Source organism: Macrobrachium rosenbergii, unplaced genomic scaffold, assembly GCF_040412425.1.
Source record: "Macrobrachium rosenbergii isolate ZJJX-2024 unplaced genomic scaffold, ASM4041242v1 13908, whole genome shotgun sequence".
Lineage (NCBI taxonomy): Eukaryota > Metazoa > Arthropoda > Malacostraca > Decapoda > Palaemonidae > Macrobrachium > Macrobrachium rosenbergii.
The window spans coordinates 3,959,748-3,986,897 of NW_027100725.1; the positions used below are offsets into that span (position 1 = coordinate 3,959,748).

The 27,150-nt window shown below is 38.4% G+C and overlaps 1 protein-coding gene across 1 annotated transcript in view; it reads right to left on the reverse strand.

The window, feature by feature from the left end:
- Positions 1 to 3,140: 3,140 nt before the first annotated feature.
- Positions 3,141 to 27,150, reverse strand: part of LOC136838028 (uncharacterized) — a 37,028-nt gene continuing 13,018 nt past the window's right edge. Inside the window, exons 2-4 of the mRNA XM_067102889.1 lie at positions 9,268 to 11,775; positions 8,370 to 8,585; positions 3,141 to 3,260 (exon numbers count right to left, since the gene is read on the reverse strand). Coding sequence (XP_066958990.1) covers positions 9,609 to 10,811 — 1,203 coding nt within the window. The 5' untranslated portion in view covers positions 10,812 to 11,775 and the 3' untranslated portion in view covers positions 3,141 to 3,260; positions 8,370 to 8,585; positions 9,268 to 9,608. The remainder of the gene's footprint in view (positions 3,261 to 8,369; positions 8,586 to 9,267; positions 11,776 to 27,150) is intronic.

The window sequence follows — 27,150 nt, forward strand, 5'->3', positions numbered from 1 at the left end:
CGCCTCAAAAGTATATTGTGATTTTTAATGAAACGGGTTTTGAAGGCGATTATTTTTCTTCGACACCGGCCGGTGGTTGTCTTATGCTAGTCTCTAACGGTCTGTATGTTCCTCAAAAAGTCTTCCTGTAGTATATAGATTCGTGGATTCATACTTATCTTGGCCTCGTCATAAAGTCTCCACAACCCGGGGACACCCGATGGATATATGTTATCATAATAGTATTTTTTTATTTATATTTATATATTTTTATATATCCTTCCATTGTAAAACTAGAATACTCAGGGTCCTTAACGATAAAAGCTTTGTTGGAGCTCATTGCTTCAGTAGCAGACTGATGTATATAACTCAAACCAGACCAATAAGTCAAATTCTGTCTATCACAGAAACTCAGTGAAGAGAAGTGAAGGTCTTTGCTTTTCTCTTTCCTTCAATTTGTCTCCTAAACATTCCATTGAAAGAAAGACTCCCCTCTGCCTAAGTAGCAGATGAAAGTTGTTCACAGCTTGAAAATTTCTGGCTTATTCTTGCTGAAAAACAAATTTTGGGAAAATCATTAGAACAAATTAGCATGACGTGTTTCGTAAAACTTTCTGGATATTTTTTCTGTACATGTTGTCTGTAAAATACCCTTCCAGAGTGCAAAGAGTCTGTGTCCCTTCTCCATCCTAGATAAATCCGAAAAAGTATTCCCAACATCTTGATATACACTAAACGACCTCTAATCCACCAAATTTCATTTTGAATGGAAGTTTGGCACCGCCCTACACAATAACCTTTCGTCCCAACAAAAACCGAAGGTCTGTTGACTTCAGTGACGTCTTGTTCTTTAACTATAACCCAGCCACGATGATCTTCCTCGCTCCTCCTCCTATCCTCCTCCTCCTCCTTGCTTGCCTGCCGGGAGGCGGATAATAAATCCCAATGGTCTTCCTTTGCCGCGTCCATGACGAAGTTCGTTGGGCGAATGACTGACTGATGATGATTTTGGATGTCTGTCCTTCCTTCCTTCCTTCCGCTGCTTTTAACCAAACTGACATCAAGCGAGTAACCGGAAGCGCATCAATATTAAGCGCAGGCCAGTTTCTCACAAGATTTTTTTTTTTTTTTTTTATTCATCCAATCTTCTTTTGGATAACAATACAAAAAGCCCATACCTACAAACATTGCTTACAGGAATACAAAATAAAAAATCTAATATTACAAAGAAAATAAGAACACAAAAACAATCTTACATTAGATTATTACAAACCATGAAAATATTATAGTTTAAAAATGAACAGGGTCTCATGGATGTCAGATAGAAACATAGATAAGATAGACATGATATATAGGTCAGTCTATCTATCGACTGCAACATTATTATAGTTTAAAAATGCAAGAGGGTCTCAAATTTGGTCCAAGAAAAGGACAATAGATAAAGTAATAAACCTCAAGAGTCATAAAAACATGTCAAAGCAGAACGGTAAAAAAAAAAAACATTATAGAACATTTTCAACATTGTCACTTTTACAAGTGGAACTTGAAATGCAGCTAAATAAAGAGGAAGAAGAAGCCTTAGTGTATAAACATTTCAGCAGAACCTTCATGAATGACCACTACTCTGAATTTCTTCCCCTGCAAAACAACATAAAGGAAGCTGACAGACGTAAATTATTGGGAGAATAGAAAAAAAAACAAACAAATGATAACAATATCCAGCAGTTTTTAGTCATTCCTCATCTGTATGTAAGACAGTTGACAGAGGATTATTTGACACTGTTCTGACACATGACGATGATCTGAAATGTCCCCAATACTTGGCAGATTGGCCAACAACAACATTTTGGCAATGGGCCACAAAAAGATGTGAAGCAGAAGACATAAAAATGGCATGAGAGAATGCAGCAAGAGTGATTATTATATATATATCCTCTGTATTGGGAGATTTCAGAACACCAGGAGAGACACCATTGGATCCACAAGCCTTGTCTCTCTCTCTGACTTCATATTTTGAGTCATCCATATATATATATATATATATATATATATATATATATATATATATATATATATATATATATATATATATATATATATATATATATATATATATATATATACACAGCATATGGGTCTCAGACTCTTAAAGGTGATCCTTACTGATAAGCAAACATGACAATGCATATAATATATAGAACAACATAACTTGAAATATGGAAGAATAGTTCTCTATTTATGTCAGGTGATATCCCTGTTGAATATGGCCTTAATATCAATACAACTAAACATTTGAATAAGGTATTTATCTTAATTATTTATCCATTCATTTGAAATCAACTCTTTGACACATGCTCTCTCTCTCTCTCTCATTCCTTTCCTTTCCTTTCCTTTCCTTTCCTTTCAGTGACAGCATAACAGAAGCACAGAAAAAATGGAGCAGAGTGCTTCTTTCAGGGGGCTTGGTCATGTGGGAAGAATGGGAGACTAAGGGAGGGAGGGAGGAGGGTCTAGAAAGTGCTAGGGAGGGAGGGGGAGGGGGAGGTGTTGAAATGGAAGGGTATATAAAGGTATATTCAGTGACTTGTAATATGGAAGTCTTCTTCTCCTCCTCCTCCTCCTCCTCCTCCTCCTCCCTGATTCAGCAGTGGGAGTGTGAATGAGGCAGTGAATAATCTCTCATTTTTCCCGTGAAGCTGTCAAAAGAGAGAGAGAGAGAGAGAGAGAGAGAGAGAGAGAGAGGTGAAGGATAGACTTGCTGTTGATGAGCCTCTGTGGGCTTCCCATTGGTATGACAAATACAGGTCTTAATATTGTACTCTCTCTCTCTCTCTCTCTAAAGAAAGAAAAAAAAAAGAATAAAGGAAATAAAGACAAAAGAGACCTGGGACGAAACTGCCTGAAAAGAGAAACAGCTGCAGGATAAGGCAGGTTGCTCCTTCATTTCCTTCCTTTTACTTCCTTCCTTCCTGCGATGATCTTCAAGTCTTCACTGTGTGACTTCAAGGTGACTTTTCTTCTCTTCTCTTCTTCTTCTCTTTTCTTCTCTTCTTTCTTCTTCCTCTTCTTCTTCTTTCTAAATACTTTCTCTTCTGGTCTTCTTCATCATCATCTTCTTCTTTTTCTTCTCTCTTTCACTATCGATCTCTCCATCGTTAAATGTCTTCATAATCTATCACTTTTTCCTTTCTACCAGCGTCTTCAACACACAAATCTTAGAGGGAGAATTGACGTCAGAGGCGGAAGAGTCAGCGACTGGAGCAGAAGCTTCAAGTCTCGATCTGAGGAAAGACAAAAATGGCAGGGATATTATTAACAAGACTGAAACTCTACTTGACTGTCTCTCTGAAACTCTCTCTCTCTCTCTCTCTCTCTCTCTCTCTCCTCTCTCCTCACTCACTCACTCACACATTTATTATATATATAATATTAAATAAACTCTATGATATGTATAGAGGGCGACAGAGAGAAAGAGACAGATGCCGATGTGTTGAGACATCACTCTTTATTTAAAATCTCTGATCAAGTGAAAGAGCCAATTCAGAGATGGTGCTACTTTTCTTTCAGGCAAAAATGGGTCAGAACAGTCCAAAATTAGCCAAAATATTAGTCGAAACTGGTCAAGATTGGCCCAAAATCGGTAAAAATCTTCTAAAATTTACCAAAAATTGGTCAAAATTGTCAAAAACTGGTCAAGATTGGCCTAAAGTTAACCGAATTGGGCCAAAAATTGGTCCGAATCGTCAAGAATTGAAGCAAATTGGCCCCAATTGGTTGCAGTTGGATCTCCGAAAGAAAAACCTTGGCCGGATGGCTTTGGACCTAAAGAGGGAAATTGGTCTCAAAGACCCTAAAGTTTGGTCTCAAAACTGAAACTGGTCTCTAAAGACTGAAAATGGTCTAAAACTGAAACTGGTCTCTAAAGACCTGAAACTGGTCTTAAAGACTGAAACTGGTCTCTAAAAACTAAAGACTGAAACTGGTCTCACTAAAACTGAAACTGGTCTCTAAAGACTAAACTGGTCTGAAACTGGTGTCTAAAACTGAAAATGGTCTTTAAAGACTGAAACTGATCTCTAAAAATAAAACTGTTCTCTAAAACTGAAATTGGTCTCTAAAGACTGAAACTGGTCTCTAAAACTGAAACTGGTCTTTAAAGACTGAAACTGGTCTCTAAAGACTGAAACTGGTCTCTAAAACTGAAACTGGTCTCTAAAACTGAAACTGGTCTTTAAAGACTGAAACTGGTCTCTAAAACTGAAACTGGTCTCTAAAGACTGAAACTGGTCTCTAAAACTGAAACTGGTCTCTAAAGACTGAAACTGGTCTAAAAACTGAAACTGGTCCTTCTAAAAAAACTGGTCTCTAAAACTGAAACTGGTCTCTAAAGAAACTGGTCTCAAAAACTGAAACTGGTCTCTAAAGACTGAAACTGGTCTCAAAAACTGAAACTGGTCTCAAAAACTGAAACTGGTCTCTAAAACTGAAACTGGTCTCTAAAGACTGAAACTGGTCTCTAAAGACTGAAACTGGTCTATAAAGACTGAAACTGGTCTCTAAAGACTGAATCTGGTCTCTAAAGAAACTGGTCTCAAAAACTGAAACTGGTCTCTAAAGACTGAAACTGATCTCTAAAACTGAAACTGGTCTCAAAAACTGAAACTGGTCTCTAAAGACTGAAACTGGTCTCTAAAGACTGAAACTGGTCTCTAAAACTGAAACTGGTCTCTAAAGACTGAAACTGGTCTCAAAAACTGAAACTGGTCTCTAAAACTGAAACTGGTCTCTAAAGACTGAAACTGGTCTCTAAAACTGAAACTGGTCTAAAACTAAAGAGACTGAAACTGGTCTCTAAAAACTGAAACTGGTCTCTAAAAACTGAAACTGGTCTCTAAAACTGAAACTGGTCTCTAAAGACTGAAACTGGTCTCTAAAAACTGAAACTGGTCTCTAAAACTGAAACTGGTCTCTAAAACTGAAACTGGTCTCTAAAACTGAAAACTGGTCTCTAAAACTGAAACTGGTCTCTAAAACTGAAACTGGTCTCTAAAGACTGAAACTGGTCTCTAAAGACTGAAACTGGTCTCTAAAGACTGAAACTGGTCTCTAAAACCTGAAACTGGTCTCTAAAGACTGAAACTGGTCTCTAAAAACTGAAACTGGTCTCTAAAGACTGAAACTGGTCTCTAAAACTGAAACTGGTGACGTCTAAAACTGAAACTGGTCTCTACTGAAAGTCTCTAAAACTGAAACTGGTCTCTCTAAAAAAACTGGTCTCTATAAAAACTGGTATCAAAAAACTGAAACTGGTCTCTAAAACTGAAACTGGTCTCTAAAGACTGAAACTGGTCTCTAAAGACAAAACTGGTCTCTAAAGACTGAAACTGGTCTCTAAAAACTGAAACTGGTCTCTAAAAGACTGAAAGAGGAGGAGGAAAAGGAGGAAACTGGTCTCTGGTCTCAAAACTGAAACTGAAACTGAAACTGGTCTCTAAAACTGAAACTGGTCTCTAAAAACTGAAACTGGTCTCTAAAACTGAAACTCAAAAAAATTCTATTCATAAAGGACTGAAACTGGTCTCAAAAACTGAAACTGGTCTCTAAAACTGAAACTGGTCTCTAAAACTGAAACTGGTCTCTAAAACTGAAACTGGTCTCTAAACTGAAACTGGTCTCAAAAGACTGAAACTGGTCTCTAAAACTGAAACTGGTCTCTAAAAACTGAAACTGGTCTCTAAAACTGAAAACTGAAACTGGTCTCTAAAAACTGAAACTGGTCTCTAAAACTGAAACTGGTCTCTAAAACTGAAACTGGTCTCTAAAACTGAAACTGGTCTCTGAAACTGAAACTGGTCTCTAAAACTGAAACTGTCTTTTAAGATTGAAACTGATCTCTAAAAACTGAAACTGGTCTCTAAAACTGAAACTGGTCTTTAAAGACTGAAACTGGTCTCTAAAACTGAAACTGGTCTCTAAAAACTGAAACTGGTCTCTAAAGACTGAAACTGGTCTCTAAAACTGAAACTGGTCTTTAAAGACTGAAACTGGTCTCTAAAACTGTCTCAAAACTGAAACTGGTCTCTAAAACTGAAACTGGTCTCTAATGACTGAAAATGGTCTCAAAAACTCAAACTGGACTCTAAAACTGAAACTGGTCTCTAAAGACTGAAACTGGTCTCTAAAGACTGAAACTAGTCTCTAAAACTGAAACTAGTCTCAAAAACTGAAACTGGTCTCTAAAGACTGAAACTGGTCTCTAAAACTGAAACTGGTCTCAAAAACTGAAACTGGTCTTAAAAACTGAAACTGGTCTCTATAACGTTTTAATCAAAACTGAAACTGTCGTTCTAAAACTGGTCTCTCAAAACTGAAACTGGTCTCTAAAGAAAACTGGTCTCTAAAACTGAAACTGGTCTCTAAAGACTGAAACTGGTCTCTAAAAACTGAAACTGGTCTCTAAAACTGAACTGGTCTCAAAAACTGAAACTGGTCTAAACTGAAACTGGTCTCTAAAACTGAAACTGGTCTCTAAAACTGAAACTGGTGAAACTGGTCTCTAAAAACTGAAACTGGTCTCTAAAACTGAAACTGGTCTCTAAAACTGAAACTGGTCTCTAAAAACTGAAACTGGTCTCTAAAACTGAAACTGTTTTCACTGAAACTGGTCTCTAAAACTGAAACTGGTCTCTAAAAACTGAAACTGGTCTCTAAAACTGAAACTGGTCTCTCTAAAACTGAAACTGGTCTCTAAAACTGAAACTGGTCTCTAAAACTGAAACTGGTCTCTAAAGACTGAAACTGGTCTCTAAAACTGAAACTGGTCTCTAAAGACTGAAACTGGTCTCTAAAGACTGAAACTGGTCTTTAAAACTGAAACTGGTCTCTAAAACTGAAACTGGTCTCTAAAAACTGAAACTGGTCTCTAAAGACTGAAACTGGTCTAAACTGAAACTGGTCTCTAAAAAACTGAAACTGGTCTCTAAAAACTGAAACTGGTCTCTAAAAAACTGAAACTGGTCTCTAAAAACTGAAACTGGTCTCTAAAACTGAAACTGGTCTCTAAAACTGAAACTGGTCTCTAAAAAAGACTGAAACTGGTCTCTAAAACTGAAACTGGTCTCTAAAGACTGAAACTGGTCTATGAAAAAACTGAAACTGGTCTCTAAAAACTGAAACTGGTCTCTAAAACTGAAACTGGTCTCTAAAAACTGAAACTGGTCTCTAAAACTGAAACTGGTCTCTAAAACTGAAACTGGTCTCTAAAGACTGAAACTGGTCCGAAAAACTGAAACTGGTTAAAAACTGAAACTGGTCTCTAAAGACTGAAACTGGTCTCTAAAACTGAAACTGGTCTCTAAAGACTGAAACTGGTCTCTAAAAACTGAAGAACTCAAAACTGAAACTGGTCTCTAAAAACTGAAACTGGTCACTAAAACTGAAACTGGAACTAAAACTGAACTGGTCTCTGAAACTGAAACTGGTCTCAAAAACTGAAACTGGGAAAACTGAAATTCTCTCACTAAAGACTGAAACTGGTCTCAAAAACTGAAACTGGTGTCTGAAAGAACTCAAAACTGAAACTGGACAATCTAAAGACTGAAACTCTATCTCAAAAACTGAAAAGGGGAGGGGAAGGGGGGGAGGGCGGAGGGGGGGGGATGGAATGGGCCATCACATTCTGATCACTTGTGTGTGTGACGTCATCAGATGCGTTGCCATGGTGACGAAGGCGGCGACTTCAACTCTCTGCAGTGGTGGTCTCTATCTCTCTCTCTCTCTCTCTCTCTCTCTCTCTCTCTCTCTCTCTATATATATATATATATATATATATATATATATATATATATATATATATATATATATATATATATATATATAGATATATATATATATATATATATATATATATATATATATATATATACATACTATATATACATTTCTATGTCTATATAAACACTGAGGAGAATCACTGTGCTATAACTGAGAGGAAATATGAGGATGAGGAGGAGGAGAAGGAGTTGGAGAAGGAGGAGGAGGAGGAGGAGGAGGAGGAGGAGGAGGAGGAGGTGAAAACAGAAATAGCACAAAATGTAGTGAAGACTTTCAATACTCTTATTATGCAAGAAAAATTTATTATTATTATATATATTGAAAGTCTTCCTTTTCCTGGCCTCTCTTCTTCTTCTTCTTCTTCTTCTTCTTCTTCTTCTTCTTCTGCTACTCTTGCTTCTTCTCCTTTTCATTCTATTCATAAAGGAGGAGGAGGAGGAGGAGGAGGAGGAGGAGGAGGAGGAGGAGGAGGAGGAGGAGGACAGAAGAAGAAGAAGGAAAAGGAACAGGAACAGTTTCTTGAGTGACGGTTGACTTTGGATGATACTGATACTCACCTTTATCAAATTCAATTACTAAATCAGTGGTTCCTGCTCCTTCTCCCCTGCTTGTGGGAACCAAAGTCCTGTTTAGGACTTGGGCAATGCGGTCCTCTGGAGCCTCTCCCATGGAGTATCTTAATGTCAGTTTCTTTGCTGAAGAAGTCCACGGAGAAAAGGGACGACGAAGGCTCTCCAAGTCTGCCATTCTTCCATCATCCACAATTTCCACATCTGTGGGATGAAACAAATGAGAAGAATTTGTGAGATATTATTATTATTATAAATATTATTATTATTATTATTATTATGCATTAATATTATCTACAACAACAGAAAATAATAATAATAATAATAATAATAATAATAATAATGACTGACTATATAGAAGAAAAGCAGCATAACTAAACTGTTGCTCTTTTGATTTTTATTATATATATATATATATATATATATATATATATATATATATATATATATATATATATATATATATATATATATATATATATATATATATATATATATATATATATAGAGAGAGAGAGAGAGAAAAAAAAGATGCCGATGTATTTACGTAACTCTTTAAAATCTCTATTAAAACAAAGAAGCAATTCAGTGACATTTGAACTTTTTCTTTTCTTCTTCTTCTTCTTCTTTCTTCTTCTTCTTCTTCTTCTTCTTCTTCTTCTTCTTCTTCTTCTTCAGAGTTGCTCTACATAAATACTCATGAGGAGGAGGAGGAGGAGGAGGAGGAGGAAGGAGAAGAAAAGAAGAAGAAGAAGAAGAAGAAGAAAAGAAGAAAAGAGAGAATAACTAAAAAGCTAAAGTAGTTTGTGATGATGGCTGAAGGCTTCAGTACTTTATAATTAAGGGAGTAAAGGTTGAAGAAGAAGAAGAAGAAATTCCTACTTACGTAAATAATCCAGTGGAGGCAAAGCCTCTCCTCCTGCAAGCAGTGGCAGGTCCCTTAGATTTATCCCAATAGAAATGTTCATGCATTCGCCTCATAAGCAGCTTTTGATGCTTCACTCAATGGCGAAATATCTTTTGCTACTTCTAAAGATAAAAACTGCAGTTCAATCTCTTTGGGCCTCAGTTTAGGCAGTAAGGACGGAAGGACATAGAGACTTTTGGGTTTTATGAATCTCACTCTCTCCTTCAGACGAGTTCTTCTCTCCATTTGTGACACAAGTGACTCCAGAACCTTTTTGTCCACTCTAGTTTCTATTCATGGATCCAAAAGATCATCATGATTCATAACCAAGAGAGAGTGCTGTATGATACATAGAGTTCATGGATATGATCTATTGTATCATACAACACATCTCTCTCAGTTCTGTAAAGGATTCCTGTTATGAAGGAAATGATGTCTTTGAATTTCCCAAATAACTGTCTTATATCTCTTCCATCCCATAATCCTTTTGAGCGCAGCACATCGCCAAGAATCTTTCCTCCTCCTTGCTGCCTCCTTCCAGCTGATGTGATGACGTCATCGCAGATGCTGCCTGCAGCTGCAAACGCTTGCTCACTTCTGTGTCTGTGGCAGTAGACATTTACAATCTCCAGTTGCTTCTTTGTTTTCTTTATGGAGAAATAGGATGACATGATGGCATCAAAGTTCTGAAGCACCTCTTTTGGAGAATTAATTAATCTCATTTTGAAGCTTCTAACATCTGCCTCAGACCATTCATATTTCTCCTCCATGTAATGCTTCAGAGACCATTTTCTGTACAGTGCATCAAATTCCTCCTCCAGTGATTCTTCAGAGATTCCTGTCTTGTCGGAGATTCTCTTGATCTTGTGCTTTCTCAGCTGTAAGTAGACTGATGTCCTGGTGCTCATTTCATCCCTTAACTCTGGACACTCAATGTAAAGGAGGATGAACAGGTTAAAATACAGTGGGGTTTGCAGGATGGCTCCAGTGCCAGTGTCCATTTCTTCTATTTTCTGAAGCAGCTCTTTCTTCATCTGCTCCTGTTGGGTGACGTCATCATCTTTCACCAGGTGGCCAATGAGCTTTTCTGTGAGCAATTTCATGTCCTCTTCCTGAAGACCTGAAACTTTGAGGTTGATTCTGGAACGTTTTGCTTTGTTCACAATACCTGTTAGTCCCACAGTATTCCCTGGACGTGTTGTGACAACAAACTTCATCTTATTTGAAGCAAGTGACAGCATTTCAGAGAAAAGCTTTTTAGATTTCTCATTGCACTCATCATAGCCATCACACAAGACCAAACACTCTGAACTTAGGACTACCGATTTGACAAGACCAAAGGGAAATCGAGCAACAGTTTTTGGAATCAAGCTCTTTAGGTAGTCATCAAAGTTGTCATGGTCATGATTCCTGAACTGCATGCAGTAATAATGGGAAGGAAGAGAGTTCTGGAATATCCGTTGTCTTCTTGCACCATCCCTCTGCATAGGAACAGAGAATTGTGGTCTTTCCAGAACCTGCATCACCAGATATAATCACAACTTCAAAGTCTTTTCCCATTTTGTCTTTTGTTGAGGATTTCTTTTTGTTTTACAGTGATATTTTTATTGCCATGGGGACCTCTATTTAACTCCTGATCATCCGCCACTTGTAAAGAGACCATGATGTTACCTGGATCTGTTAGAGAATGATCAGGAGCCAGTCAGTAGGGCAAGATCTGACAGAGGCGTTCATTAAGAGACAGGAGTTCTGCTTCAGAGGATTTTGTATCATGTCAGAACAGCTCACTCCCAAACTCTTCTATTTCTTTTGCAAACCTTTTGTACATCCTGTGGGTCTGAGGGATCATATTTCTCACGGATCTTTTCTAGGGCTCTGGAACAGCATCTTGGATCTCTGCTTTAAGCTGGTCAATGTCACCAGAATTGTGTTTTGGAAAGAGAGACTTGTTTTCTCAAGAGTTTCCTCGAGAGTTGCTAGAAGTCTTTGAGTTTTCTTTCCAAATCAGTGTCTGACATATTGAGGCTCTTCATGACTAACAAAGTTCCTTTCATCTTTGATTTTTTTACTAATCCTCTGGTTTCATCACCAGGGTCATTCACCCCCTTTTCCCAAAGAGCCTGGCAGATTTTGTTCATCAGTGTGATGTCCAGATCTTCCGGAGGCTTTTCTGTGAGATTTTCTGATTTCCTGGGGATTGAAAGGACCTTTTTTTCGTTTTAGTGGAACTTGGTTCTTGAGAATCTCTCGGATTCTCTTCTTTGGTCCTTGGAGGAAACTTAGGTTGTATCATTTTGAAATGTCTTCTTTCCCCAGTGCCTCACAAAATGGTTGTGCCTCAGAGATTTAACATCTGGAGAAGAAATTGATCCTGAGGAGAAAGATCAATAACGCTGGGAGGCCAATGGACAGAGAGAGAGAGAGAGTCTATGATTGTGCGTCCTTCCTTGTTTCCTCTTGCAGAAGACTCCAAGAAGAAGAGACAACCTGAGAAGGAGAGAAGAATAAGAGCAGTTAAGAGCAGGAAGTAGAATGAGAGAAACATCAGTAATAATGATAACAAGAGAAGCAGTGTTAATATCAGCTTTAACTTGACTACTCATGATGAGATCAGTAAGAGGAGGAGGAACCAGAGAGAATTTGAGGAACTGGAGGAAGGGAACAGATTGATGGATGGAGGAGACTGGAGAAAGGGAAGGAAGCGACATTTGCTTAGGTTAGGTTAGGTTAAGGGCCTGGCCCCAAATGCCCTGACTGCCCAAAATCCGATATTAGTGTCATTTCCTAATTTTGGGCCACTATGTCGCCCAAAACACCTCTCGGCCTCTAAAATGGCCACCTAGGGCCACCCAAATCCAGTTGGCCATTCCTTGGCCGGCTACCAACCATAGAGGGTATATATATATATATATATATATATATATATATATATATATATATATATATATATATATATATATATATATATATATATATATATATATATACCTGGAGTGGCAATGTCTGTACCAGTACTACTAGTACATAGTTGGTGGTCTCCCACCATGGTGGCGCTGCAGAGCCTTGTGGCAGCCATCTTGGATGGTCTGGTAGTACTGGTAAATTGAAGAGGGGTTCAGTGTTGTGAATCTTTGTGAATGTTTATGAGTAAGTGTTTAGTGTTAGTTTAGTTCGAGGTTTAGTGAATGTTTTGTGAATGTTATTGAATGTTTATTGCGTAAGTATTCAGTGAATGTTTAGTGAGTGTTTAGGGTTTAGTGAATGTTTAGTGCATAAGTATTCAGCGAATGTTTAGTGAGAGTTTAGGGTTTAGTGAATGTTTTGTGAATGTTAGTGTTTAATGAATGTTTAGTAGCTATTCAGTGAGTGTTTAGTGAATGTTAGTGTTTAATCAATGTTTAGTGCATAAGTATTCAGTGAATGTTTAGAGAGTGTTTAGTGAATATCTTGGGAATGTCAGTGTTTAGTGAATGTTTGGTATGTGAGTGTTTAATGAGTGTTTAAGGTTTAATTAGTGTTTAGTGTATAGTGAGTACTTAGTGAATGTTTAGTGTACTGTATAGTGAGTACTTAATGTTTAGTGTATAATGAGTGATTAGTGAATGTTTAGTTTGTGTTTAGTGTATAATGACTACTTAGTGAATGTTTAGTGTATGGTGAGTGCATAGTGAATGTTTAGTGTACAGTGAGTGGTTAGTGAATGTTTAGTTTGTGTTTAGTGTATAGTGAGTACTTAGTGAATGTTTAGTGAGTGTTTAGTGAATGTTTTTGAATGTTTAGTGAATGTTAGTGTTTAGTGAATGTTTAGTGTGTAAGTATTAGTGAATGTTTAGTGTTTAGTGTTTAGTGAATGTTTTGTGAATGTTAGTTTGTTTTTGAATGTTTAGTGTGTAAGTATTCAGTGAATGTTTAGTGAGTGTTTAGGGTTTAGTGAATGTTTTGTGAATGTTAGTGTTTAATGAATGTTTAGTGTGTAAGTATTCAGTGAATGTTTAGTGAGTGTTTTAGTGTTTAGTGAATGTTTTGTGAATGTTAGTGTTTAATGAATGTTTAGTGTGTAAGTATTCAGTGAATGTTTTTAGTGTTTAGTGTTTGTCTTGTGAATGTTTTGAATGTTAGTGTTTAATGAATGTTTTAGTGTTAGTGAATGTTCAGTGAATGTTTAGTGTGTTTGTTTAGTGTTTAGTGTTTAGTGAATGTTTTGTGAATGTTAGTGTTTAATGAATGTTTAGTGTGTAAGTATTAGTGAATGTTTAGTGAGTGTTTAGTGTTTAGTGAATGTTTTGTGAATGTTAGTGTTTTGAGTGTTTAGTGAATGTTTAGTGTGTAAGTATTCAGTGAATGTTTAGTGAGTGTTTTGAGTTTAGTAAATGTTTTTTGTGAATGTTAGTGTTTAATGAATGTTTAGTGTGTAAGTATTCAGTGAATGTTTAGTGAGTGTTTAGGGTTTAGTAAATGTTTAGTGAAATGTTAGTGTTTTGAATGTTTAGTTTGAATGTTTAGTGTATGTAAGTATTTAGTGAATGTTTAGTGAGTGTTAGTGTTTAGTGAATGTTTAGTGTGTTTAGTGAATGTTTATGTGAATGTTTGTGTTTGTGTAATGTTTTGAATGTTTGTTTAGTGTTTAGTGTTTAGTGAATGTTTAGTGAGTGTTTTTAGTGAGTGAATGTTTAGTTAGTGTTTTAGTGAATGTTTAGTGAATGTTTAGTGTTTAGTGAGTGTTTAGTTTGAATGAATGTTTAGTGAATGTTTAGTGAATGTTTAGTGTTTAGTGAATGTTTAGTGAATGTTTAGTTTGTTTTAGTGAATGTTTAGTGAATGTTTTAGTGTTTAATGAGTTTAGTGAATGTTTAGTGAGTGTTTAGTGAGTGTTTAGTGAATGTTTAGTGAATGTTTAGTGTTTAATGAATGTTTAGTGTAATGTTTAGTGAATGTTTAGTGTTTAGTGAGTTTAGTGAATGTTTAGTGTTTAGTGAATGTTTAGTGAATGTTTAGTTTGTGTTTAGTGTATAGTGAGTTTTAGTGAATGTTTAGTGTTTAGTGAGTGCTTAGTGAATGTTTAGTGTTTTTGTGTTAGTGTTTAGTGAATGTTTAGTGAATGTTTAGTGTAGTGAGAGTGTTTAGTGAATGTTTAATGTTTGAGTGTTTAGTGAATGTTTAGATTGAATGTTTAGTGTATTGTGAGTACTTAGTGAATGTTTAGTGTTAGTGAGTGTTTAGTGAATGTTTAGTGTAAAGTGAGTGCTTAGTGAATGTTTAGTGAGTGTTTATAGTGATTAGTGAATGTCAGTGAGTTTAGTGAATGTTTAGTGTTAGTGAGTGTTTAGTGAATGTTTAGTGTATAGTGATTAGTGAATGTTTAGTTTGTTGTTTAGTGAATGTTTAGTGTATAGTGAGTATTTAGTGAATGTTTAGTGTATAGTGAGTGTTTAGTGAATGTTTAGTGAATGTTTAGTGTTTAGTTTGTTTAGTGAATGTTAGTGTATAGTGAGTGCTTAGTGAATGTTTAGTGAGTGTTAGTGAGTGTTTAGTGAATGTTTAGTGTATAGTGAGTGTTTAGTGAATGTTTAGTGTTTAGTGTATGTGAAGTTAGTGAGTGTTTAGTGTAGTGTGAGTGTTTAGTGAATGTTTAGTGTATAGTGAGTGCTTAGTGAATGTTTGTTTGTGTTTAGTGTATAGTGAGTGCTTAGTGAATGTTTAGTGTGTTTAGTGCTTAGTGAATGTTTTTGTGTTTAATGTTAGTGTTTAGTGAATGTTTAGTGTGTGAGTGCTTAGTGAATGTTTAGTTTGAGTTTAGTGTGTTAGTGAATGTTTAGTGAATGTTTAGTGTTAGTGAGTACTTAGTGAATGTTTAGTGTATAGTGAGTGCTTAGTGAATGTATAGTGTATAGTGAGTGCTTAGTGAATGTTTAGTTTGTGTTTAGTGTATAGTGAGTGCTTAGTGAATGTTTAGTTCATAGCGAGTGCTCAGTGAATGTTTAGTTTGTGTTTTGTGTATAATGAGTACTTAGTGAATGTTTAGTGTATATTGAGTGCTTAGGGAATGTTTACTTTATAGTGAGTGCTTAGTGAATGTTTAGTTTGTGTTTAATGTATATTGAGTACTTAGTGAATGTTTAGTGTATAGTGAGTGCTTAGTGAATGTTTAGTTTGTATTTAGTGTATAGTGAGTACTTAGTGAATGTTTAGTGTATAGTGAGTGCTTAGTGAATGTTTAGTTTATAGTGAGTGCTTAGTGAATGTTTAGTTTGTGTTTAGTGTATAGTGAGTACTTAGTGAATGTTTAGTGTATAGTGAGTGCTTAGTGAATGTTTAGTGTATAGTGAGTGTTTAGTGAATGTTTAGTTTGTGTTTAGTGTATAGTGAGTACTTAGTGAATGTTTAGTGTATAGTGAGTGCTTAGTGAATGTTTAGTTTGTGTTTAGTGTATAGTGAGTACTTAGTGAATGTTTAGTGTATAGTGAGTGCTTAGTGAATGTTTGTATATGAGTGTTTAGTGTTACAGTGTATAGTGAATGTTTAGTGTGTTTAGTGAGTTTTAGTGTATGTAGTGAATGTTTAGTGTATAGTGAGTGCTTGGTGAATGTTTAGTTTGTTTTTAGTGTATAGTGAGTACTTAGTGAATGTTTTGTGTATAATGAGTACTTAGTAAATGTTTAGTGTATAGTGAGTACTTAGTGAATGTTTACTGTATAGTGAGTGCTAGGTCAATGTTTAGTGAGTGTTTAGTGTATATTGAGTACTTAGTGAATGTTTAGTGTATAGTGGGTGTTTACTGAATGCTTAATGATTGTTTGGTGTTTAATGAATGTTTATGATTAAGTGAATGTTTACTGTTTGGGGTACTGTGTGCATTTAGTAAGTATTTAGAGTTTTATGAGTGTTTAGTCAGCATTTAGTGTATAGTGAGTGCCTAGTGAGTGTTGAGTATTCAGTGAGTGTTTAGTATTATTGAGTTTGAGTGTATAGTTAGTGTGAGTGCTTAGTGAGTGTGAGCGTATAGTAAGTCTATGTGTTTAGTCAGTGCAAGTGTATAGTGAATGTTAGTGTTTAGTGGTTGTACATTACTCTTTAGTTAGTGTTTAGTGACTGTATGCAAAGAAAGTCCTGTAATTTACAGGAACCATTTATGCTAGACACTGCTTAGATCCAAGGGCAGATGCTTAGGCTTTGACCACAATGGTTGGAGTGCTTAGGCCAACCTCTTTTTGCAAGGTCATTTTTCCCTGTGAAATTGAGTCAAGGAATAATAATAATAATAATAATAATAATAATAATAATAATAATAATAATAATAATAATAATAATAATATAGCAAAATAATAATAATAATAATAATAAAATGGTAAAAATAATAATAAAATAATAATAAAAAAAAAAGTTAAAGATAATAATAGCAATAAAGAATGGTAATAACATGAGCTCGACCGAGACCTTTCAATATGGCCGCCTAAGGCCTGGCACTCAGCCAGGTGGTCATTGCCACTCCCCCATGTTGTTGACGCTCTATCTATCTAGCTATCTATCTATTTATGCTGTAAACCACCCCTATTCCTCCACCAAAAATCCTTGCCCCCCTCCACCCCCCGTCCACCACCCACCCGGTTTTGGCCCATATTTCCCTTTTCCACCAATCACAGGCCTCCAAAGCCCTTAGCCCCGCCCAGCTGCCATGCCCCTTAGGAATGACTCCAAACCTAGATAACAGGGTAGGTTTCAAACCCTTGCCCCTTCCCCTTCCCCTTCCCCCATCCACCTTTCCCCTTCCCTTTGTGGCTAATATGGTAACCACTTGACCGATCTAGACAAAATTTGGCATGTGGCATCATTTGACCAAACTTAGATAATAGGGTAGGTTTCAGTCCCATACCCCTTCCCCTTCCCCTTCCCTTCCCCTCCCCCATCCACCTTTCCCCTTCCCTTTGTGACTAATATGGTAACCGCTTGACCAATCTAGACAAAATTTGGCATGTGGCATCATTTGACCCAACTTAGATAATAGGGTAGGTTTCAGACCCATACCCACTTCCCCTTCCCCTTCCCCTCCCCTTCCCCATCCACCTTTCCCCTTCCCTTTGTGACTAATATGGTAACTGCTTGACCAATCTAGACAAAATTTGGCATGTGGCATCATTTGACCCAACTTAGATAATAGGGTAGGTTTCAGACCCATACCCCTTCCCCTTCCCCTTCCCCTTCCCCATCCACCTTTCCCCTTCCCTTTGTGACTAATATGGTAACTGCTTGACCAATCTAGACAAAATTTGGCATGTGGCATCATTTGACCCAACTTAGAGATAATAGGGTAGGTTTCAGACCCATACCCCCTTCCCTTCCCCTTCCCCCCTTCCCCCATCCACCTTTCCCTTCCTTTGTGACTAATATGGTAACTGCTTGACACAATCTAGACAAAATTTGGCATGTGGCATCATTTGACCCAACTTAGATAATAGGGTAGGTTTCAGACCCATACCCCTTCCCCTTCCCCCCCTTCCCTTTCCCCATCCACCTTTTCCTTCCCTTTGTGACTAATATGGTAACTGCTTGACCAATCTAGACAAAATTTGGCATGTGGCATCATTTGACCCAACTTAGATAATAGGGTAGGTTTCAGACCCATACCCCTTCCCTTCCCTTCCCCCTTCCCCATCCACCTTTCCCCTTCCCTTTGTGACTAATATGGTAACTGCTTGACCAATCTAGACAAAATTTGGCATGTGGCATCATTTGACCTAACTTAGATAATAGGGTTCAGGTTTCAGAAATTCCCTTCCCCTCCCCCTTCCCCATCCACCTTTCCCCTTCCCTTTGTGACTAATATGGTAACTGCTTGACCAATCTAGACAAAATTTGGCATGTGGCATCATTTGACCCAACTTAGATTTAGGGTAGGTTTCAGACCCATACCCCTTCCCCTTCCCCTTCCCTTCCCCATCCACCTTTCCCCTTCCCTTTGTGACTAATATGGTAACTGCTTGAACAATCTAGACAAAATTTGGCATGTGGCATCATTTGATTAACTTAGATATTAGGGTAGGTTTCAGACCCATATCCCCCCTTCCCCTTCCCCTTCCCCATCCACCTTTCCCCTTCCCTTTATGACTAATATGGTAACTGCTTGAACAATCTAGACAAAATTTGGCATGTGGCATCATTTGATGAACTTAGATATTAGGGTAGGGTTCAGACCCATACCCCTTCCCCCCCTTCCCCTTCCCCTTCCCCATCCACCTTTCCCCTTCCCTTTGTGACTAATATGGTAACTGCTTGAACAATCTAGACAAAATTTGGCATGTGGCATCATTTGACCCAACTTAGATATTAGGGTAGGTTTCAGACCCATACCCCCTTCCCCTTCCCCTTCCCCTTCCCCATCCACCTTTCCCCTTCCCTTTGTGACTAATATGGTAACTGCTTGAACAATCTAGACAAAATTTGGCATGTGGCATCATTTGACCCAACTTAGATAATAGGGTAGGGGTCAGACCCATACCCCTTCCCCTTCCCCTTCCCCTTCCCCATCCACCTTTCCCCTTCCCTTTGTGACTAATATGGTAACCGCTTGACCAATCTAGACAAAATTTGGCATGTGGCATCATTTGACCAACTTAGATAATAGGGTAGGTTTCAGACCCATACTTCCCCTTCTCCCCCTTCCCCTTCCCCTTCCCCCATCCACCTTTCCCCTTCCCTTTGTGACTAATATGGTAACTGCTTGACCAATCTAGACAAAATTTGGCATGTGGCATCATTTGACCCAACTTAGATATTAGGGTGGGGTTTCAGACCCATCCCCTTCCCCTTCCCCTTCCCCTTCCCCATCCACCTTTCCCCTTCCCTTTGTGACTAATATGGTAACCGCTTGACCAATCTAGACAAAATTTGGCATGTGGCTTCATTTGACCCAACTTAGATAATAGGGTAGGGTTTCAGACCCATACCCCCTTTCCCCTTCCCCTTCCCCCATCCACCTTTCCCCTTCCCTTTGTGACTAATATGGTAACTGTTTGAACAATCTAGACAAAATTTGGCATGTGGCATCATTTGACCCAACTTAGATAATAGGTAGGTTTCAGACCCATACCCCCTTCCCCTTCCCCTTCCCCATCCACCTTTCCCATTCCCTTTATGACTAATATGGTAACCCTTGACCAATCTAGACAAAATTTGGCATGTGGCATCATTTGACCCAACTTAGATAATAGGGGTAGGTTTCAGACCCATCCCCTTCCCCTTCCCTTCCCCTTCCCCATCCACCTTTCCCCTTCCCTTTGTGACTAATATGGTAACTGCTTGACCAATCTAGACAAAATTTGGCATGTGGCATCATTTGACCCAACTTAGATAATTAGGGTAGGTTTCAGACCCATACCCCTTCCCCTTCCCTTCCCCCCTTCCCCATCCACCTTTCCCCTTCCCTTTGTGACTAATATGGTAACTGCTTGAACAATCTAGACAAAATTTGGCATGTGGCATCATTTGACCCAACTTAGATAATACTAAAGGGTTTCAGACCCATACCCATCCCCTTCCTTCCCCTTCCCCATCCACCTTTCCCCTTCCCTTTGTGACTAATATGGTAACTGCTTGACCAATCTAGACAAAATTTGGCATGTGGCATCATTTGACCCAACTTAGATAATAGGGTAGGGGTCAGACCCATACCCCCTTTCCCTTCCCCTTCCCCATCCACCTTTCCCCTTCCCTTTGTGACTAATATGGTAACTGCTTGACCAATCTAGACAAAATTTGGCATGTGGCATCATTTGACCCAACTTAGATAATAGGGTAGGTTTCAGACCCATACCCACTTCCCCTTCCCCTTCCCCTCCCCTTCCCCCATCCACCTTTCCTCTTCCCTTCATGACTAATATGGTAACCGCTTGAACAATCTAGACAAAATTTGGCATGTGGCTTCATTTGACCCAACTTAGATAATAGGGTAGGGGTCAGACCCATACTCCCTTTCCCTTCCCCCATCCACCTTTCCCCTTCCCTTTGTGACTAATATGGTAACCGCTTGACCAATCTAGAAAAAATTTGGCATGTGGCATCATTTGACCCAACTTAGATAATAGGGTAGGGGTCAGACCCATACCCACTTCCCCTTCCCCTTCTCCACCCACCTTTCCCCTTCCCTTTCTGACTAATATGGTAACTGCTTGACCGATCTACACAAAATTTGGCATGTGGCATCATTCGACCCAACTTAGATAATAGGGTGGTGGTGAAATGAAGGAAATCTCTCTCTCTCTCTCTCTCTCTCTCTCTCTCTCTCTCTCTCTCTCTCTCTCTCTCTCTCTCTGTTGGATATAAGGAATGGAAAAAGGTTCTCATTCAAACAAGTGGGAGGGAAATCAGTTTCGAGGGTGGTGGTGGAATGTAGCAAGAATCTCTCTCTCTCTCTCTCTCTCTCTCTCTCTCTCTCTCTCTCTCTCTCTCTCTCTCTCTCTCTCTCAGTTGGGAGCTGCGACATGTTTGGGATCATCTTACAACAGGGAGACTGTATGTTAGTGTGGCAGTGAAAAATTGCATCCTGGCGACGAAATATGGAGAACTGTCCATTGATAAGTGGGTGCAGCGTCCTGTGGGAGTACTCAGCCACCCCTTTGTTTCCTTTTCAACTGGTCAAATTGGAAAGAATATTGAATTAAAGCTCAGATAGAAATATTGAAACGAAGACACAAACAGAGATAACCCAAGAAAAGTTAAAACTGAAGACCACATGTGCGCAATGCAATGTAAACAAGTGGTGCGCAGATACAAAGAGGCATGCGCATCAAAGCTGGGTAGCCTCAGTGTCTGTCTCTGCTGTCAACAAGAACAGGAGAGAGCTAAGCTGAGGAGGGAAGTGGAAGAGATGTCAAAGGAACTAAAGGGGCTGACAAAGGATAAACTCGAAGGCAAGAGAAGAGAAGACAGGATGGAAAAGGAAACTGGAGACCTAAGAAGAGAAGTGATAGACCTTAGGAGAGAGAAACAGGAAATGAACAACGACATAGTAGAAAACGGAAAGAGCATAATTATATAGTGGAGATTAGAACAGAATTAGTTAAGACCAGAACCAGAAATGAAACAGAAACAAGCACCAGACGAGGTACAAAGAAAGAAACTTAGAAGCAAAAACATGATGAATTCAAGAGAGCTGTTGGTAGAAGAGTGATAGCAGCCAGAAAACATAATTGTCCCCCAAAAGGAATAAACACATCAAATAGATTTGCTGTGCTCTCAGAATCAGAAGAGGAAATAACCTTAATTGGAGACTCGTTGGTGAAATATCATGGGTCAAATTTTGTGGCCAAAAAAAAAAAAAAAAAGGAGAAAAGTTCACTCTTACCCAGGTGCAGGAGCAAAGAAGATAACCGAGGTAGTGAAGAAAATCAAAGTGAAAAGCAGAAAAAGTGCAATCATAGATAATGCAGGGAGGAGGAAACGACTTCTTTCTAAAAGATGGAAGAAGTGGCCAGACAGAAGGTCTTGCAGCCGACCTGAGGAATGTTGTAGAAAACATCCTTGAGAAAACCGACAAAGGCATTCTTGTAGGACTTCTGCCCAGAACCAATGTTAGCAACTACTCCCTCAGCAGGGCAATTGGAATCAACGACAGACTGGAGCGAATATGTCAAGAAAAAGGTTTTAACTTCTTAAACTTTTGGGACAGATTTGTAGGGAATAAAAAACTATTAAAAAGAGATGGAACTCACTTGACTTTGGAAGGAGAAAAATTACTAGGAAACCTTCTTAACGAAAACCTCTTGAAACACCTCAGTGAACTGAACACTCAAGGGAAGAAGCCGGAAAGCTCCCAGAATTTGGCTAGTGACAGCACTGCAGGAAACAGTGAAAATAAGGGAAATGAAGAAAGCCACCGAGGACAAAAGAGAAGATAGAAAAGTCCCTCAGAGTGGCGCAGTTTAATGCACAATCTATTAGGGAACAAAGTAGATCTCCTCAAAGCATTGATAGCAAGTGAAGAATTAGACATAACAGGTATCACAGAAACATGGATACAAGAGGCAAAAAGAGACATTTTCTGTTCAAATAGAAGGATAAATTGTTAAAAGGTAAAACAGGCGGAGGCGTTATATGTCAAGGACCACCTCAATCCAATAGAGTGTAAAATTACAACCACTCAAGAAATAATTGGCATCAATATAAGCAGTTTAGGGAACAAGCTAACTCTAATACTAGTGTACAGACCAACCACAAATGTCCGACGAGGAGCTGTGTGCATTACTCGGAAAAGAAATAAACAACAAACTCTACAAAACAATGGGAGGTTTTAATGCAGCAAGTACACTGGGACACTATGACCTCCACATCAAAATTAGAAGGAAAGAAACTTTTAGAATTTGTCAAAAATGAATTCCTCCACCAATGGGTCGACAAACCTGCTAGAGCAGACAGCATACCAGACATCGTCCTATCAACAGAAGTTAACCTGCTGTCTGACCTTTCAGCAGGTGTAAATCTAGGCAAAACGACCATAAAATTATTACATTTCATATTAATATTCTCCATGAAAAAGAAAAGAAGATACTAAAGAGATTAGACTGCCGTCGAGGAGACTTAAAAAAACTAAAGGGGTATGTTAAAAATCTTGAGTACGACAAGAACACAGACACAGATAAGTACTGGGAAGCCTTCCTTGAAGAATACACAGAAAATCGCTCCAGATGTAAACCATTAAAGCAGATACAAACAAACGTCAACCCTCAGCCTAAGTGGCTCAACAGAGAAATTAGAAATGGAATAAGGGAAAGAGACAGATTGCACAAATCAATGACCCCACACCCAACACCAGAAGAAGCAAGCAGACATAAAGAACTCTGTAGAATGGTGGACAAATTAGTAAGAAATGCAAAGATAAACGAGGGTAAGAGATTTGCATCAGTTTGTAAGGAAAACCCAAAAGAAATCCTTTGTGCATGTTAATAGTAGGAGGCCAATAAAAAATAGCATAGGTCCCTTAAGAGACAATAGAGGAAACCTAGTGAACTCAGACTTGGAAAAAGCAGAGTTACTGAATAAATTTTTTACTAGTGTTTTCACAATTGAAGACACTACCTCAATCCCTGAACCAGCTATTAAATATGAAGGGGCAGAACCGCTTGACAAAATAATATTTACAGAAGAAGACGTTAAAAACAAAATAGAAAAAACTAAACCAGTTCAAATCGCCTGGGCCTGATGGGAATCATCCAAGAGAAGTTAAAGAGTTAAAAGAGGAGATATTTCCTCACCTATATAAACTCACAGAAAGACTGCAGAACAACGAAAGGTTCCAAAAGGATGGAAACTAGGCAATGTGCCCCCAGTTTACAAAAAACTCCAAGAGAAGAGCCAGGAAATTATAGACCAATCTGTCTAACGTCAGTCCCTTGCAAGATTTTTGAGCCCATAATTGCAGATCAAATTGTGGATCACATTGATAGAAACAACCTTTTGTTAAACAGTCAACATGGCTTCAGACAAAACAGATCCTGCCTATCAAACCTCTTGGAGTTTTTTCATATCATGCTTGGTATTTACGATAGGAGTAGAGCAACAGATATACTCTGCTTAGGTTTCCAAAAGGCCTTTGATAAAGTTCCACACAAGAAACTAATGATAAAAGTTGAGCTTTAGGAATTGAAGGAGAAATAGCAGACTGGAATGAAGACCGGCTAACTAATAGAAAACAGAGTCGTAATAAACAGTGAAGAATCAGAATGGGCAGATGTGACAAGCGGAGTTCCTCAGGGTTCTGTGCTTGGCCCATTTTTTTACTTTACAGTTAATGACACTGAAGTAGGCTTAAATAAGCAGGATAGCCATATTGCAGATGGCACCAAACTGGTTCTCCAAGAAACAGTGGAAAGTTTAAGAAATGATCTGAAAATAGGAGAGTGAAAAAGATGAGAAATGCCTTTTAACTCTTGCATTCACATAAGTGTTACAAATAGGAACAAGGTCCTCAGAGTCCAAGAGTTTCATGAAATGATAAACGACTTCAGTAATCAACTTGCAGCTTGGAGTGCAAATAATGGGGTATCAGTGATCAAAACAAATCTACAGTTTAGATTTGGAACAAGTGAAATTGATCAGATGTGTCTGTGTCAATAGTGAGAGTCAAGGAAGCTTTCTCAACAGGTTGGGGGTCATCAGATTGCTGAACATCAACTCTAAACAATGTCCTTTCTTCAAATGACATGCCAACTGAGACACTATTATGCGTCAAGAAGCAACTGTCCCATTCTCTGCAGACTCGTAAGGTGTTGCTGACAGTGAAAGAAACTCCCAAACACACACGGTAGGAAGCAAGGTGCCCAGATTCAGAAATATGGACATGAGCCACCAAAATACCATCAAAACTTTTCAAGATTATCCACGAAGACATTTTACAGCACAACGAGATGGAAGAAGAAGAAGAAGAAGAAGAAGAAGAAGAAGAAGAAGAAGAAGAAGAAGAAGAAGAAGAAGAAGAAGAAGAAAGAGCCAATTTTCTGTTGAGGGTAATCATCATGGTGGTCACAGCTCCTCTTCAAACGAGGGATGACGGGGAAACTCACCTACTAATTTTACCAGTCGATAAGTACGAGTCAACTCAGACAGGTGAAGCAGAGAAGCCATCACGTCGTTACCCTTGTTAAAACTGCTATGAATTCGGTCATGTCCTTTTTCAATGCCAGTTTAATCGTAGGATTAGATACAATAGGTGTAGGGAGTATGGGCACAAAACAAGATTATGTCTAAATACAGAATAGTAATGACTTCCTCCTTATCATGATACTCCATCAGATAGACTTGCTCTTGAACATATAAATGCACAGTCCCTCCCAGGTAATTTTGATGAAATCGAAGTTTTAAGAAATGATAGGAAGGCTGATATCATGTGTATAAGCGAATCGTGGCTTTGGCCTGAAATACACACCAGCTTTATTGAAATCCCAGAGTTCTCTATCTACTGTAGTGATGAGGGGGGGAGGTGGGCAGTGTGTATCTATGTAAGACACCATTTGAGGGTGAAGCTACTGACATCTGAACTCATGAGACCACGACACATCGAGGACCTTTGGATGACAATTCAATATAATAACAAATTTCCTTCCTTTATCATCATAGGCTGTGTATACCGTCATCCCCATGCCCTCAACGAGAACTGTGATTATCTTTCTGACGTGTTTGATTCCATGTTTTTGAGAAACAAACCTCTCCCAATTCTAGGCTACTTCAGTGATAACCTTCTGTCCCCAAATAATAGAATGGGAAACATTATCCAAACCCTCCACTTGAGTCGGTTGGCAACAAAACCAACTCGTATTTCAACTACCTCCTCAGGTCATTTGGGTCTTATTATTACCAACAGACCTCATATCGTTACACACTCTGATGTCTTGCCTTGTTCAGTTGGTGATCATGAAACTGAACAACAACTATTGATATCAGAAAAGAGAAGCACCCTCCAACTATTAAGACACTTCGTTGTCTCAAGAACTGTTCCCAGAATGACCTCTGTGAACTCCTCTTGAGTGACTATTCTTCCTTCAATACAATTTTATTTACTGATGACGTACACTACCAGGTTCATACTTGAACACTACTTTTATGAATGGTTTGGACTTCTGTCAGTGCTCCTTTTATTACGGAAGTAGTGCAAAGCCCTCCTGCCCCTTGGATCGACACCGAAATTAAAGATGCAATGAGATTCAGAGGCAATATTACTAAAGGAATTTGAATTAAAAATAGACAAGACCCGAATGTTGACAATAATTACAAAAGGGAGAAGAAAAACGTCAAGACAGTGTTGACTAAGAAGAAGAAGAAGAAGAAAGACTACTACAAGGAAGATTCATTCTCTAAATGTGAGGGTAACATGAGGGAAGGAACATGGAATCTCATCAGTGAAATAATACCTACAAACAAAGTCTCCTGGGTCACTTGAAAATGTAGACATTGATCCTCAGAAGAGAGCAGATGATTTTAATCAATATTTTGCTAAAACACAGGAAAGAAAACGTACGCCAGATCGCAGGAAAATATCTGCAGTGCCAATCAACTCCATTATGACCAGCCCTCCACATCCTTATTTACAAGAAAGAGATTCAGACCTCAGCCAGTTGATATCGACCCTCTGATTCTTGTGACAAAACATCTATCTGAAGCCCAGAAACACTTATGAGTCTGACGGAACTCGGTTTCGGCTTTTAATTGACTCTCTGCCCTTGGAAACAATCTTCTGCATTCTTGTTATAGTCAACACCTCAATTGAAACATCCTGACGTAGTTGCCGTTCACGAGAGTGGAGGAGACCCTGAAAATGTTGGAAATGACAGACCCATTCTTCTGTTGCCTGTCATTTCTAAAATGCTCTAAGATATCATTGCCATTCAACTAGTGGCTTTCCTTGAATCGAACCACTTACTAGCTAATGAACAACATGGTTTTAGACCCAATCTTTCAACAGAAACTGCGCTACTTAAAGTTACCAATTAAATGTATGAAAACACAGAAAATAAAAAAAAAATCACTCCTGTTATTATTGGATCTATCCAAAGCGTTTGATAGTGTTCATCACCAAATTCTAACAAGTAAATTAGCTAAAGTCAATGTCGACTCCTTTTGGTTTGAAGATTATGTGAGCAATCGCATCCAATCTGTTGGTGTTGGATCAATCCTCTCCTCTCCTGAGGAGATATCTTTCGGCGTACCCCAGGGGTCGATTCTGGGCCCATTGCTGTTTTTGATCTGTATCAACGATCTGCCACAATATATAAGGGATGGTCTTCTTGTTATTTATGCTAACGATGATACCCAGATTTTGCTGACCGGGCACTTGAAAAATTTCGATGATATGATAAAAAGAGCTGAAAATATATCGAC